The 13,736-nt window shown below is 36.4% G+C and overlaps 1 protein-coding gene across 1 annotated transcript; it reads left to right on the top strand.

Annotated features, from left to right (window-relative positions):
* Positions 1–12,035: 12,035 nt before the first annotated feature.
* Positions 12,036–13,012, top strand: LOC123853892 (olfactory receptor 2T33-like). Its single transcript, XM_045888696.1, has one exon. The coding sequence runs from the start codon at positions 12,092–12,094 to the stop codon at positions 13,010–13,012; it is 921 nt and encodes a 306-aa protein (XP_045744652.1). The 5' UTR covers positions 12,036–12,091.
* The last annotated feature ends 724 nt before the right edge of the window (positions 13,013–13,736 follow it).

Genomic DNA, 13,736 nt, shown 5'->3' on the forward strand with positions numbered 1-13,736 from the left:
GATGGAATTCAGGCTAGCAATCGTGAAGACAATGGCTAGAATGGAGAAATCAATTAATGGCAAAAGAATCTCTAAGGGCAAAAATGAAAGTTGAACTGACAGAACTTAAAAATGCTATCAATGAGATCCAATCTAATCTAGATAATCTAATAGCTAGGGTAAGTGAGGCAGAAGAACAAATAAGTGACCTAGAAGGCAATTTAATAGATAAAAAGGGAAAAGAGGAGGCCAGGGAAAAACAACTCAGAATCCATGAAAATAGAATTAGAGAAATAAGTGACACCATAAAGTGTTCCAGTGTCAGAATTATTGGAATCCTGAAGGGAGTGGAGAGAGAGGGCTAGAAGATATATTTGAGCAAATCGTAGCTGAGAACTTCCCTAATCTGGGGAATGAAATAAACATTCGTGTCATAGTGGCAGAGAGGACCCCTCTCAAGATCAAGGAAATCAGGCCAACACCCCAGCATGTAATTGTAAAACTCGCAAATTTCAGAACTAAGGAAACCATCTTAAGGGCAGGTAGGGGGAAGAGATTCCTTACGTTCAGGGGGAGGAATATCAGAATAACGTCAGACCAATCCACAGGGACCTGGGAAGCCAGAAAGGCCTGGCAGGACATATTCAGGGTACTAAATGAGAAGAACATGCAGCCAAGAATACTTTATTCAGCAAGGCTGTCATTTAGAGTGGATGGAGAGATACAGAGCTTCCAAGACTGGCAGAAACTGAAAGAATATGGGACCACTAAGCCAGCCCTGCAAGAAATATTAAGGGGGTTCTATAAAAGGAAAAAGACCCCAAGAGTGATATTCAGCAGAAATTTACAGGGACAATCTATAAAAACAACGTCTTCACAGGCAACATGATGACATTAATTCATATCTTTCAATAATCACTCTCAACATGAATGGCCTAAATGCTCCCATAAAACAGCACAGGGTTGCAGATTAGATAAAAAGACAGGACCCATCCATATGCTATCTACAAAAGACTCATTTTGAACCTAAAAATACATCCAGACAGAAAGTGAAAGATGGAGATCCATCTTCCATGCCAGCAGACCTCAAAAGAAAGCTGGGGTAGCAATTCTTATATCAGACAAATTAGATTTTAAATTAAATTCTGTAGTTAGAGACACAGAAGGACACTATATCATTCTTAAAGTGTCTATCCAACAAGAAGCTCTAACAATTATAAATATCTATGCCCCCAACATGGGAGCAGCCCTCTACATAAGCCAACTGTTAACCAAAATAAAGAGTCATCTTGATAACAATACATTAATTATAGGAGACCTCAATACTCCATTCTCAGCAATGGACAGATCATCTAATCAGAAAATCAACAAAGAAACAAGAGCTTTGAATGACACACTGGACCAGATGGACCTCATGGATATATACAGAACATTGTTCCCTAAAACAACAGAATATGCATTCTTCTCGAGCGCACATGGAACTTTCTCCAGAATAGACCACGTATGGGGTCAAATATCAGGTCTCAACCGACACCAAAAGATTGAGATTATTCCCTGCATATTCTCAGACCACAATGTTTTAAAACTGGAACTCAATCACAAGAAAAAACTTGGAAGAAATTCAAACACTTGGAAGTTAAAGACCACTGCTCAAGAATATTTGGGTCAACCAGTAAATCAAAGAAGAACTTAAACAATTCATGGAAATCATTGAGAATGAAAACACATCAGTCCAAAACCTATGGGATACTGCAAAGGCAGTCCTAAGGGGGAAATACATAACCATCCAAGCATCACTCAAAAAAAAAATAGAAAAATCCCAAATTCATCAACTAACTCTACACCTTAATTAATTAATTAATTAATCCATTATATAATTAATTTATTATATATAATAAATTAATTTATTATATAATTATTGTATAATTATATAATTAATTAATAATTAATTTATAAATTTGTTGATATATATTTTAATTCATTAATTTATTGATTTATTAATAAATTAATAAAATTATGAATGAAAGGGGAGCGATCACTACTAACACCAAGGAAATAGAAACAATTATTAGAAATTATTATCAACAACTATGCCAATAAACTGAGCAATCTGGATGAAATGGAGGCCTTCCTGGAAACCTATAAGCTGCCAAGACTGAAACAGGAAGAAATTGACAACATGAATAGGCCAATAACCAGTAACAAGATGGAAGCAGTGATCAAAAACCTCCCAAAAAACAAGAGTCCAGGGCCTGATGGATTCCCTGGGGAATTCTACCAAACATTCAAAGAAGAAATAATACCTATTCTATTGAAGCTGTTTCAAAAAATAGAAACAGAAGGAAAACTTCCAAACTCATTCTATGAGGCCAGCATTACCTTAATCCCCAAACCAGGCAAAGACCCCATCAAAAAGGAGAATTTCAGACCGATATCCCTGATGAATATGGATTCCAAAATCCTCAACAAAATCCTAGCTAATAAGATCCAACAATACATTAAAAGGATCATCCACCACGACCAAGTGGGATTTATCCCCAGGATGCAAGGGTGGTTCAACATTCACAAATCAATCAATGTGATAGAACAGATTAATAGGAGGAGGGAGAAGAACCATATGATCCTCTCAATTGTTGCAGAAAAAGCATTTGACAAAATACAACATCCTTTCCTGATTAAAACTCTTCAGAGTATAGGGATAGAGGGAACATTCCTCAAGTTCATAAAATCCATCTATGAAAAACCCACAGTGAATATCCTCCTCAATGGGGAAAAGCTGAGAGCCTTTCCCTTAAGATCAGGAACAAGTCACGGATGCCCGCTCTCACCACTATTGTTCAACATAGTACTAGAATTTCTAGCAATAGGAATGAGACAACAAAAAGTAATAAAAGCTATTCAAATTGGCAAAGAAGAAGTCAAACTCTCTCTTTTTGCAGATGATATGATACTTTATGTGGAAAATCCAAAAGACTCCACCCTCAAATTACTAGACCTCATACAGCAATTCAGTAATGTGGCAGGATATAAAATCAATGCACAGAAATCAGTTGCTTTCTTATACACTAACAATGCAACTGTAGAAAGTGAAATTAGAGAAATGATTCCATTTACAATAGCACCAAAAACCATAAGATATCACGGAATAAACCTAACCAAAGAGGTAAAGGATCTATACTCTAGGAACTACAGAACACTCATGAAAGAATTGAAGAAGATACAAAAAGATGAAAAATATTCCATGCTCATGGATCAGAAGAACAAACATTGTTAAAATGTCTATGCTACCCAGAGCAATCTATACCTTCAATGCCATCCCGATCAAAATTCCAATGACATTTTTCAAAGTGCTGGAACAAACAATCTTAAAATTTGTATGGATTCAGAAAAGACCCTGAATTGCCAAGGAAATGTTGAAAAAGAAAAACAAAGCTGGGAGCATCATGATTCCCGATTTCAAGCTATATTACAAAGCTGTGATCACCAACAGAGCATGGTACTGGCACAAAAACAGACATACAGACCAATGGAACAGAATAGAGAGCCCAGATATGGACCCTCAACTCTATGGTCAAATAATCTTCAACAAAGCAAGAAAAAACATGCAATGGAAAAAAAAAATGGTGCTGGGAAAATTGGACAGCCACATGCAGAAGAATGAAACTCGACCAAAAACTAATGGTGTATTGTATGGTGAGTAACATAACACAATAAAATATAAAAAAATAAAGGTCCATCAATAGACAGAAGGCTAAAAAGGATGTGTACACAAAACATGCATACACACACACAATAGAATATTATTCAGACCTGAGAAGAGGATGAGATCATGATCATGCCATTTGAGACAACATGGATGGCTGTAGAGGGTATTATGCTAAGTGAAACAGATCAGACTGAGAAAGACAATTACCATATAATTCCACTCATAAGTGGAATCTAGAAAAAATGAATAAAAATAAATAAATAAAAATAATTCCAGAATAAGGACTATAAATGCAGAGAAGACACTGATGGTTGTCAGAGGGAAAGTGGGTGGGGATTTGGCAAAATGACTGAAGAAGAGTTTGAGATACAGGCCTTCAACTATGGAATGAAGGCATTACAGAATAAAATGCATGGCATGAGGAATACAGTAAACGATAATTTAATAGGTAGGTAATAGGACCAATTGTAGCTACACTTGTGGGAATACAGCATACTGTATAACTAGTGAAATCACTATGTTGTAAACCTGAAACTAATCACATAGAGTGTCAATTACACTCACATTTAAAAACAGTAATTAATGAATACATAATTGAATAAAAATAAGAATATATATAAATAAAAAAACAAACAATGAATTCTGTAAAGACCTAATCTCTAAGTGCCATCATATTTGGGTTTAGAGTACAGATCCTAGCAATTTGGGGGAACACAGTTGAATCTATAGTTTAGAGCAAGGGCACACTAGGGAAATAAAAATCCTGAGATCTTCGGAGAGCTGTTTGTTGCAGAGTCTGAGCTGAAACAAGGGGACGCTCTTTTATAACTGAGTACTCTTCTCTTTACACTTGAACCATATGGGAAATACGTGCTATCCATTACATTTATCTTTGCTTTTTGGATAGAGTTCCAGGTTCCCAGTTCAGGAATGATGCTTTCATCAGAGACATATTAACAGTTATTCTAAACCAAAAACTAGACCTGCCAGAAGATGTTTTGAGCTCCTCATGCCAGCATGTTCCTTGTGGGCAAATGTCCAAACTTCTCTGTATCTTTATACTGGAAGGAAACTACCTATTTTTTGAACTGGTCATTCCTGCTAAATGTTTCCTGTGCACTCCATCACATGATCTGCATACACTGTGCTACAGGAAGCCAACCTGTGTGAATGGCATCCAAGAGTCCCCTTCTCTCTGACTTCTGATGGAGTTTATTTCATAGAGTGTACCTTGCATGATTGTGTGCTCCTATACTCCACTTATCCTTACAGGACTGAAGTAACTGTTGTTCCAGCTATCAGGAGTGCAAGCATTGATCTCGGTTGAGGAAAACTGCATAGCCTAAGCTCATGATCCCTTCCTGGTGGCAGGCCCCATTCAATGAGGACTTCTGTGGGGCCCTATTGCAGGAACACATGGAAGGGCCATCTCAGAACTCCACCCAGTGTAGTTGAGAACTTGGCTGGGTCCACCTCTCAGTTCAACATCTCCCTGTGCCCAATTTTGCTTCCTTTATTGCATGGGTGTTAATCCTTAGAATACTCCCCAATGAACTTCCTGCATGCCAATATCATTCTTCCAAGTGTGCCTCTTGGGATTGGTTAAAAAAAAAAAAGAGTGATGTTTCTTTCTTTTGCTTCCTTCCTTCTATTTGTGGCATCCTGTATCTGCTGTTTGGCACCTGTTATACAGTGCTTTCCACACAGCCTATGTGTAGTCTGGAATCTACACCATCCCTGCATGCTTACAGGGGGAGAGTGGTGGCAAAACTTTCTCTTGCTAAAAGGGAGGTCTGTTACAACTTCTTTCTGGTTTCCCCAAATTAGGCTTGCACGTTTATAAATAGTCCTAAATTAATCTCAATTTTGACCCCCAGGTTCATTTTAAGTTCATTGTAATTTTCTTACAGAGTTCTAAGTGGTTTGTGGATTTCCTTCTCTGACATGAAGCTTATCTGTTCCTCATTCTTCTCTCCCCTGGGAATCTGCAGAGCATTTGATTTACATAGCAAACAGTCTATTTGCCCTATCGGACAGTGGCACCCTGTTTTACTAAAGCATTGCTGACAACCCTTTGTCCTGAGGCACTGCAGAGTTCAAAACAGAAAAATATGAATATTTATTGAAAATTATATTTCCACTCTTGCTGCAACTCTTACTTGTAACTTAATATACTACCTGTCTATAAAGTACTTTTCAGATTTAGATAGGAGCCTGTAGTTTTGTCCAGAAAATGATATAGCTTGACTTAATGTAGATTTCACTCAGGTGGTCAGCAATGTTCTAAATCAGAGTAGGATTTGCCATTTTGATAAGATTCAACATCCAAAGACAGAAATTTAACTAAAATCTACAACGTGCTTACCTCCTAAACAAATGACAATTCTTATAGTTCACATGGATTAAGAATTGTATTATCTCACATTTGTACAGAGGCAGTGTTTTCCATCAATCATTCCATTCAAGAGAGCTTTTTTTTTTTTAATTTTACAATTGTGGAACGTCATCCTTATATATATATATATTTTAAGTATAATCCTAATTCTACTTGCATTATACTTTTTTATTTTATTATGTTATGTTAGTCATCATATAGTACATCATTAGTTTTTGATGTAGTGTTCCATGATTCATTGTTTGCATATAACACCCAGTGCTCCATTCAATACATGCCCTCTTTAATACCCATCAGCAGGTTAACCCATCCCCCCACCCCCCACCCCTCTAGAACTCTCAGTTTCTTTCTCAGAGTCCATAGTCTCTCATGGTTCATCTCTCCCTCTGATTTCCCACCCTTCATTTTTCCCTTCCTTCTCCTAATGTCCTCCATGCTATTCCTTATGTTCCACAAATAAGTGAAACCATAGGATAATTGACTTTCTCTGCTTGACTTACTTCACTTAGCATAAATCTCCTCCAGTCGCATCTATGTTGATGAAAAAGTTGGGTATTCATCCTTTCTGATGGCTGAGTAATATTCCATTGTGTATATGAACCACATTTTTATCCATTCATCTGTTGAAGGGCATCTTGGCTCTTTCCACAGTTTGGCTATTGTGGACATTGCTGCTATGAACATTGGGGTGCATATAGCCCTTCTTTTCACTACATCTGTGTTTTGGGGGTAAATACCCAGGAGTGCAATTGACAGTTAATAGGGTAGCTCTATTTTTAATTTTTTGAGGCACCTCCACACTGTTTTCCAAAGTGGCTATACCAACTTGCATTGTCACTAACAGTGTAAGAGGGTTTCCCTTTCTCCACAACTTCTCCAACATTTGTTGTTTCTAGCCCTGTCCATTTTTGCCATTCTAACTGGTGTAAGGTGGTATCTCAATGTGGTTTTGATTTGAATTTCCCTGATGGCTAATGATGAAGATGTTTAAGGTGTTTTTTTTTTTTTTTAATTCCAGTTAGTTAACATATAGTAATATTAGTTTCAGGTGTACAATGTAGTGATTCTACACTTCCATACAACACCTGGTCCTCATCACAAGTGCCCTCCTTAATCCCCATCACCTATTTATAAATATATTCTTAGACAAGCCAAGATAAATGGAGCAGTAGAAATGTTGCCAAGAACCAAGGTTTGTTTGGAAACTAAAAATACATAGTACAAACAATAACAAAATCTTTGAAAAGAACCTGTATTGAATCAAACAACAAAGTGCTTGACAAAATAAATGCATTCTGCTCTGTTATTTCTATTATCATAGATTTTATAACTTACCTATAAATATCAAATCAAATAAAAAAAATAGTAAAATAAAATCGTAAAGATACAAGCTAACAAGCTTATAACAAAGCAATCAAATTAAGTTTAATGAGAAAAAATAGCTAAATTCTACATGGGCTTTATCATTTTAATTACTATCTTTGACAAAAGCTATCTCTCAATAATGCATTCTGTAATCTGCTCCACCAAAGTTTTAACAAGTAGTGCAAGCTTTACATTAATTCACTCCTAATGTACTTTTATTTGTTTTAAAGATTTTATTTATTAATTTGAAAGAGAGAGATTGAGAGAGAGAGAGAGAGCAGGAACAGAGGGATGGGCAGAAGGAGTAGTGACTCCCCACTGAGCAGGGAGCCTGTTTTGAGGCTGGATCCCAGGATCCCAGGATCATGAGATGGGCTAAAGACAGATGCTTAACTGACTGAGCCACCCAGGCACCCCTCTCCTAATGTACTTTTAAATCATCCTTTTTTATGGACACTTATTTACATTTTAATTTTGATTATAGATGATTCTCTTATTTTAACTTCAATGAATCACAGCTTTCTGAAAGAATATAGAATCTGTGAATCTTTAAAATCTTTGAAAATTAAACAGTTTTGTCACCCCAAGATTCAGACTCATGCAGGTCTGCTATACTAATAAGATTTTAGCAAAAGATGTCAATAGGTCACACCCCTTAATAGAACACTCTAGACACTATGATATGAGTGAGTTTGATGCTGCCAGACTATAAGATCCTTCTTCCTCCCAAAGAGATACATTAGGATGATTCTGCTCAGAGGAGATAGAGATACAGCTTGTTGAAGTTATCATTTTTATCTATGTGAGTAGGTCACAGTTATCTCTAATATTTAATAATTCGTTTATCTGTTCTGAACTCCAGAAAATCCAAAGTCACATTGCTTTCTCTATGTAGTTTTACAGATAAAATTCTTTGTTTATCTATCCCACTATGTGAGAAACTAAAATGTATGATAGCTGATGTAATCATCAGGTTAAATCTCTTGCAGTAACTTGTCAACTCAGTCAAGTAAATGATTTAGCTGTTATTATTTTATTTTTAACAGAACATATTGATTAATCACACTGGTATTCTGAGGGAAACAAATTACAGTTTTTAGGTTAAATTATGGCAACGAGGATCAGAAAAATACAGAAGGAAAATTATCAGCATCCTTTAAATTTTCTGTGAATACACTATGAGAAAAAAAGTATATACTGTGAATACACCATGAGAAAAAAAAAGTATATACTTTATATACCTTCTATTATCATTGAAAAAGATATTATTTTATGATTCAAGTAAAGATACCTCAATTTCAACACCATTCTAAGCAAAAGACTGAAAACATAAGGAATGATCTCTCTTTTAAACTAGAGGGAAAAAAAATCAGAATAATAAATTTTCAATCCTACACTAGTCAGTGTTGAAATTTCATTCTTCTACTTAATGCCATTTTAGATCTTTTATTTGCAGGATAAGTTAATTTCTCATTTGGATTTTCAACCACTTTGTATGCATAGTCAATTAAGAATTATCCTGAATCTTCTTTGTGTAAGTTTTCTAACATTTTAATTAGTGAACACAATTGTGTCTCTTGTATAATATGAAAATATATTTAGGAATTTTGATACAATACATAATTTAACATTGTGATTCTTGGAAAAATATAATTTTCTTTCAGTGACATTATTTAATTGACAACGTTAGTTGGTCTTACTAGTAAATACTATAAACAAAATAATATATTGAAAAGATAATTAGATCTGTGATGATGGATTGTTTTTATACATATATTTCACCTTAAAATAATACCTAGATACATCCCTATCTCCATTCAAAAGTTAATCACTAATAATTCCAAATTAAAAAAGAACAAGAAGGGGTGCCTGGGTGGCTCAGTCATTAAGTGTCTGCCTTCGGCTCAGGTCATGACCCCAGGGTCCTGGGATCGAGCCCCGCATCAGGCTCCCTGCCCGGTTGGAAACCTTCTTCTCCCTCTCCCACTCCCCCTGCTTGTGTTCCTGCTCTTGCTATCTCTCTCTCTGTCAAATAAATAAATCAAATCTTAAAAACAATATATAAACTTCACAAGAAACAATATTTACTAAATGTAATAATAATTTTAGTTGCTGTAATGAGTCTCTAAAAACACATACATCTCTCTTGCATACATGTAAAGGAAAAAAGATAGCTCAAATTGCTATATTATTGAGCTATATCTGTTCACATTATAAAATTTTTTAAAAAATATAAAAATCCCATTAAACTTATCCTTTAATATACAACTGAAGTGAATGATAGCTGCCCAAATGTCCATAGATGGAATGAATTAATAAAGAAAATGTTGTATATACATACAAAGGATACTATTCAACTTAGAAAGGAAGGAAATTCTGACATGTTACAGCATGAATGAATGTTGACGACATGATGTTAAGTGAAATAAGCCAATCATAAAAAGACAAATTCTGTGTAATCACACTAAACTAAAGATCCTATAGTAGTCAAATTCATAGAGCCAGAATAGCAGAATTGTGATTGCCAGTTCCCAGGGATAGGAAGAAACAGAAAATCATTGTTTAATGGGTACAGAGTTTCTGTTAGAGATTATGAAGAGTTCCGGGATTATATATCAGTCATAGTTGCAGAATAATGTGAATATACATAATGCCACTGTGGTAACAGTACATTTAAAAATGGGTAAGATGATAGCAAAAGGTATTTTAAGAAATTTACTCAACACCCTGCAGTAACTATATTACAGATTGACCTTTAAGCAAATTTTAAATTTTATCATTTTTCAAGAATGAGAGAGCTTAGGGCGCCTGGGTGGCTCAGTTGGTTAAGCGACTGCCTTTGGCTCAGGTCATGATCCTGGAGTCCCTGGATCGAGTCCCACATTGGGCTCCCTGCTCAACAGGGAGTCTGCTTCTCCCTCTGACCCTACCCCCTCTCATGTGCTTTCTCTCATTCTCTCTCTCAAATAAATAAATAAAATCTTAAAAAAAAAAAGAATGAGAGAGCTTAGGATAATGAAAATAAGAAGTCTTCAAGTCAAATAAATGAGTTAGGAGGGTTTTGAGATCCTTTAGGAAGGCACTAGAGAGACCCATAATTAGGGAATTCATATCGTTCCTAGGTGTGCAGAGTGCAAATGTTACAGATTTGAGGGTGTGCAGATAACAAAGTTTTGGGAAATGCAATGTATATCTATGAGAAGTGTGTTTCTGTGTTTAACTTAGAAACAACCAACTAAAACCCTGAAGTAGAATGCTGTCAGTACAATGATGATGCTGAAGCAATGGAGTTGGGGATTGATTGAGCTTTTTGCGCTTTCTCTGTCTTGATTAGCATTCCAGTACAGGAAGCATATGTAAATTGGGAGCAAATCAAATGATCATGGAACAGGTGGTTTCCTGTCATGCCCTTTCATTGAATTAGACCACATCTTTGAGGCTGAATTGGCATCTTCATCTCTTCAAATATGATCTTATTCATTCAACAAGCTAGAGCAGTTTCAGTAATAGCAGATCAGTGAAGAGAATGCCTTTAGAGATTTAGATTCTCTTGTGCAGGAAGAAGAAATGAACTTATCTCTATATTGAGTACTAACAAGTTTATTTTCTCTTATTTATCCAAAGAAGATTGTGTCTCTGTGACTTTATGTGAAAACATCATTACACAAAATCCCTTTATGTACAGTTAATTAAATGTTGCATTTAGTATTATAGTCTTGCATGGAGGAACATATTCGAAGAAAGTAATTATTTTATTCAGTGTATAACTTGATAAAGTCAAACCAAATACACTAACAATTCCAAATTAAGTTATGGTTCTATCTACAGACTAATTCCTTCCAGTTCCTACACCTGAAAATATAACTTCTCTTCTTTGGAAAGTAAAAATGTCTTCCTAGATTAATCAATGTCAGGAAAAGCTATCATATTTTTGTAAGTTTGAATAAATTGTGGTATGTTAGATATGTATAACCCTCATTAACAAGAACCTAGCTTTTTATTGCTGAACACATTGATTTAATTCAGCGTGTAAGGATGTTGACTATGCATGATAAGAGCAAGCACAAATATAAATAACAAACTGAATATTTTACTCCTTGTCCATTATGTTGACATCAGGTAGCACAAAGACATGCTTACAAAGTATTTTCAACTCATCAAGAAATTGTATTCATTATATCTATTAAGCAAACTAAACCTGAGAAGTACTTATAAATAAAATGAAAAAAAAAAAAGGGAAATTAACATTATGTCCAGTTAAAAAGACTGCAAATCACAGGTGAAGGATTTGGAATCGTTTTTTTTTTTTAACATTTTGACACAAATAGTTTTCTTTTTTTTTTTTTAAAGATTCATTTATTTATTTTGAGAGAGCGAGAATGAGAGAGAGAGAGAGAGAGTACATGAGTGGGGGAGGGTCAGAGGGAGAAGCAGGCTCCCCACTGAGCAGGGAGCCCGATGCGGGACTCGATCCCGGGACTCCGGGATCATGACCTGCGTCGAAGGCAGTCGCTTAACCAACTGAGCCACCCAGGCACCCTTGACACAAATAGTTTTCATGAAAAATGTAATTGAGATAGAACATTGTAAATGATGAAAACTCTATCATCTATTTCTTCATTTGCAGTGTCACTCCTGTTTGAAACATGAAAATCTGGAACACCACCTCAGATTTCATTCTCCTAGGACTCTTTAACCACACAGCAGCCCACCTATTTCTCTTTGTGATGGTTCTGACAATTGCCTTCACCTCCCTAGTGGGCAATGCCCTCATGATTTTCCTAATTCACCAGGATGCTCGGCTCCACATGCCCATGTACTTCCTACTGAGCCAACTCCCCCTCATGGACATGATGCTGGTCTCCACCGTTGTGCCCAAAATGGCAGCTGACTACTTGACTGGCCAGAAGTCCATCTCCCCTGCTGGCTGTGGGTTGCAGATCTTCTTCTTCATCACTTTGGAAGGGGGCGAGTGCTTCCTCTTAGCATCCATGTCCTATGACCGCTATGTGGCTATTTGCCACCCACTGAGATACCCCTTTCTCATGAGCTGGCAATTATGCCTGAGAATGACTGTAGGTTCTTGGTTCCTGGGGGCAGCTGATGGGCTCATGCAGGCTGCTGCTACCCTGAGCTTCCCATTTTGCGATGCACATGAGATCAATCATTTCTTCTGTGAGGCCCCTACTCTGGTGCGTTTGGCTTGTGCTGATACATCAGTCTTTGAAAATGTCATGTACATCTGCTGTGTATTAATGCTCCTGGTCCCATTTTCTCTCATCCTGGTTTCCTATAGTCTCATCTTTGCTGCAGTTCTCAAGATGCATTCTAGAGAGGCCCGCAAGAAGACTTTTGCCACCTGCTCCTCACATCTCTCTGTGGTGGGACTCTTTTATGGAGCTGCCACTTTTATCTACATGAGACCCAAATCCTACAGGTCAGTTAATCATGATAAAATAGTGTCAGTGTTCTATACTATCTTCACTCCTTTGTTGAACCCCATCATCTACAGTCTGAGGAACAGTGATGTCAAGGGAGCCCTGAGAAAGTGCATGGGGTCAGTGTAAGATTACATTGATTTCCCCCGAATTTCAAGGTTATACAAAAGGAATTGTGTGAAAGTTCCTAGGGAATAGTTATATATGCATTATATCTATAACTGTTACTATTTTACTTTGAAATACAGACACAGCTATATATTTTGGATCTTTTTTATGTATAATAATTATTTTATATTATTTTAAAATTATTCTTGACTTTATTTTTTTTCAAGTTTTGATTTAAATTCCAGCTAATTAACGTACAGTGTAATATCCGTTTCAGGTGTAGAATTTAGTGATTCAACACTTACATACAATGCCCAGTGCTCATCACAAGTGCCCTCCTTATTCCCCTCACCTATTTAACCCACCCCCCACCCACATCCCCTCTAGTAACCATCCTTTAATAAAGTGAAAAGATAGCTCATGTAATTGAAACAAATATATCATATAAAGAATAAGCATCGGGCGCCTGGGTGGCTCAGTTGGTTAAGCAACTGCCTTCGGCTCAGGTCATGATCCTGGAGTCCCGGGATCGAGTCCCGCATCGGGCTCCCTGCTCGGCAGGGAGTCTGCTTCTCCCTCTGACCCTCCTCCCTCTCATGTTCTCTGTCTCTCATTCTCTCTCTCTCAAATAAATAAAATCTTTAAAAAAAAAAGAATAAGCATCTAGAGTACATAAATAACTCATAAAACTCAACAATAAACATATTAAAACATGGGTGAAGGATTTAAATACACATTTCTCCAA

This window comes from Mirounga angustirostris, unplaced genomic scaffold, assembly GCF_029215605.1.
Source record: "Mirounga angustirostris isolate CCGP_5_RB_7025 unplaced genomic scaffold, mMirAng1.0.hap1 SCAF_7, whole genome shotgun sequence".
Classification (NCBI taxonomy): domain Eukaryota; kingdom Metazoa; phylum Chordata; class Mammalia; order Carnivora; family Phocidae; genus Mirounga; species Mirounga angustirostris.

Bases quoted from the DNA above. Each gene is read 5' to 3' on its own strand.
- LOC123853892 (XM_045888696.1), top strand. From the start codon at position 12,092: ATGAAAATCTGGAACACCACCTCAGATTTCATTCTCCTAGGACTCTTT.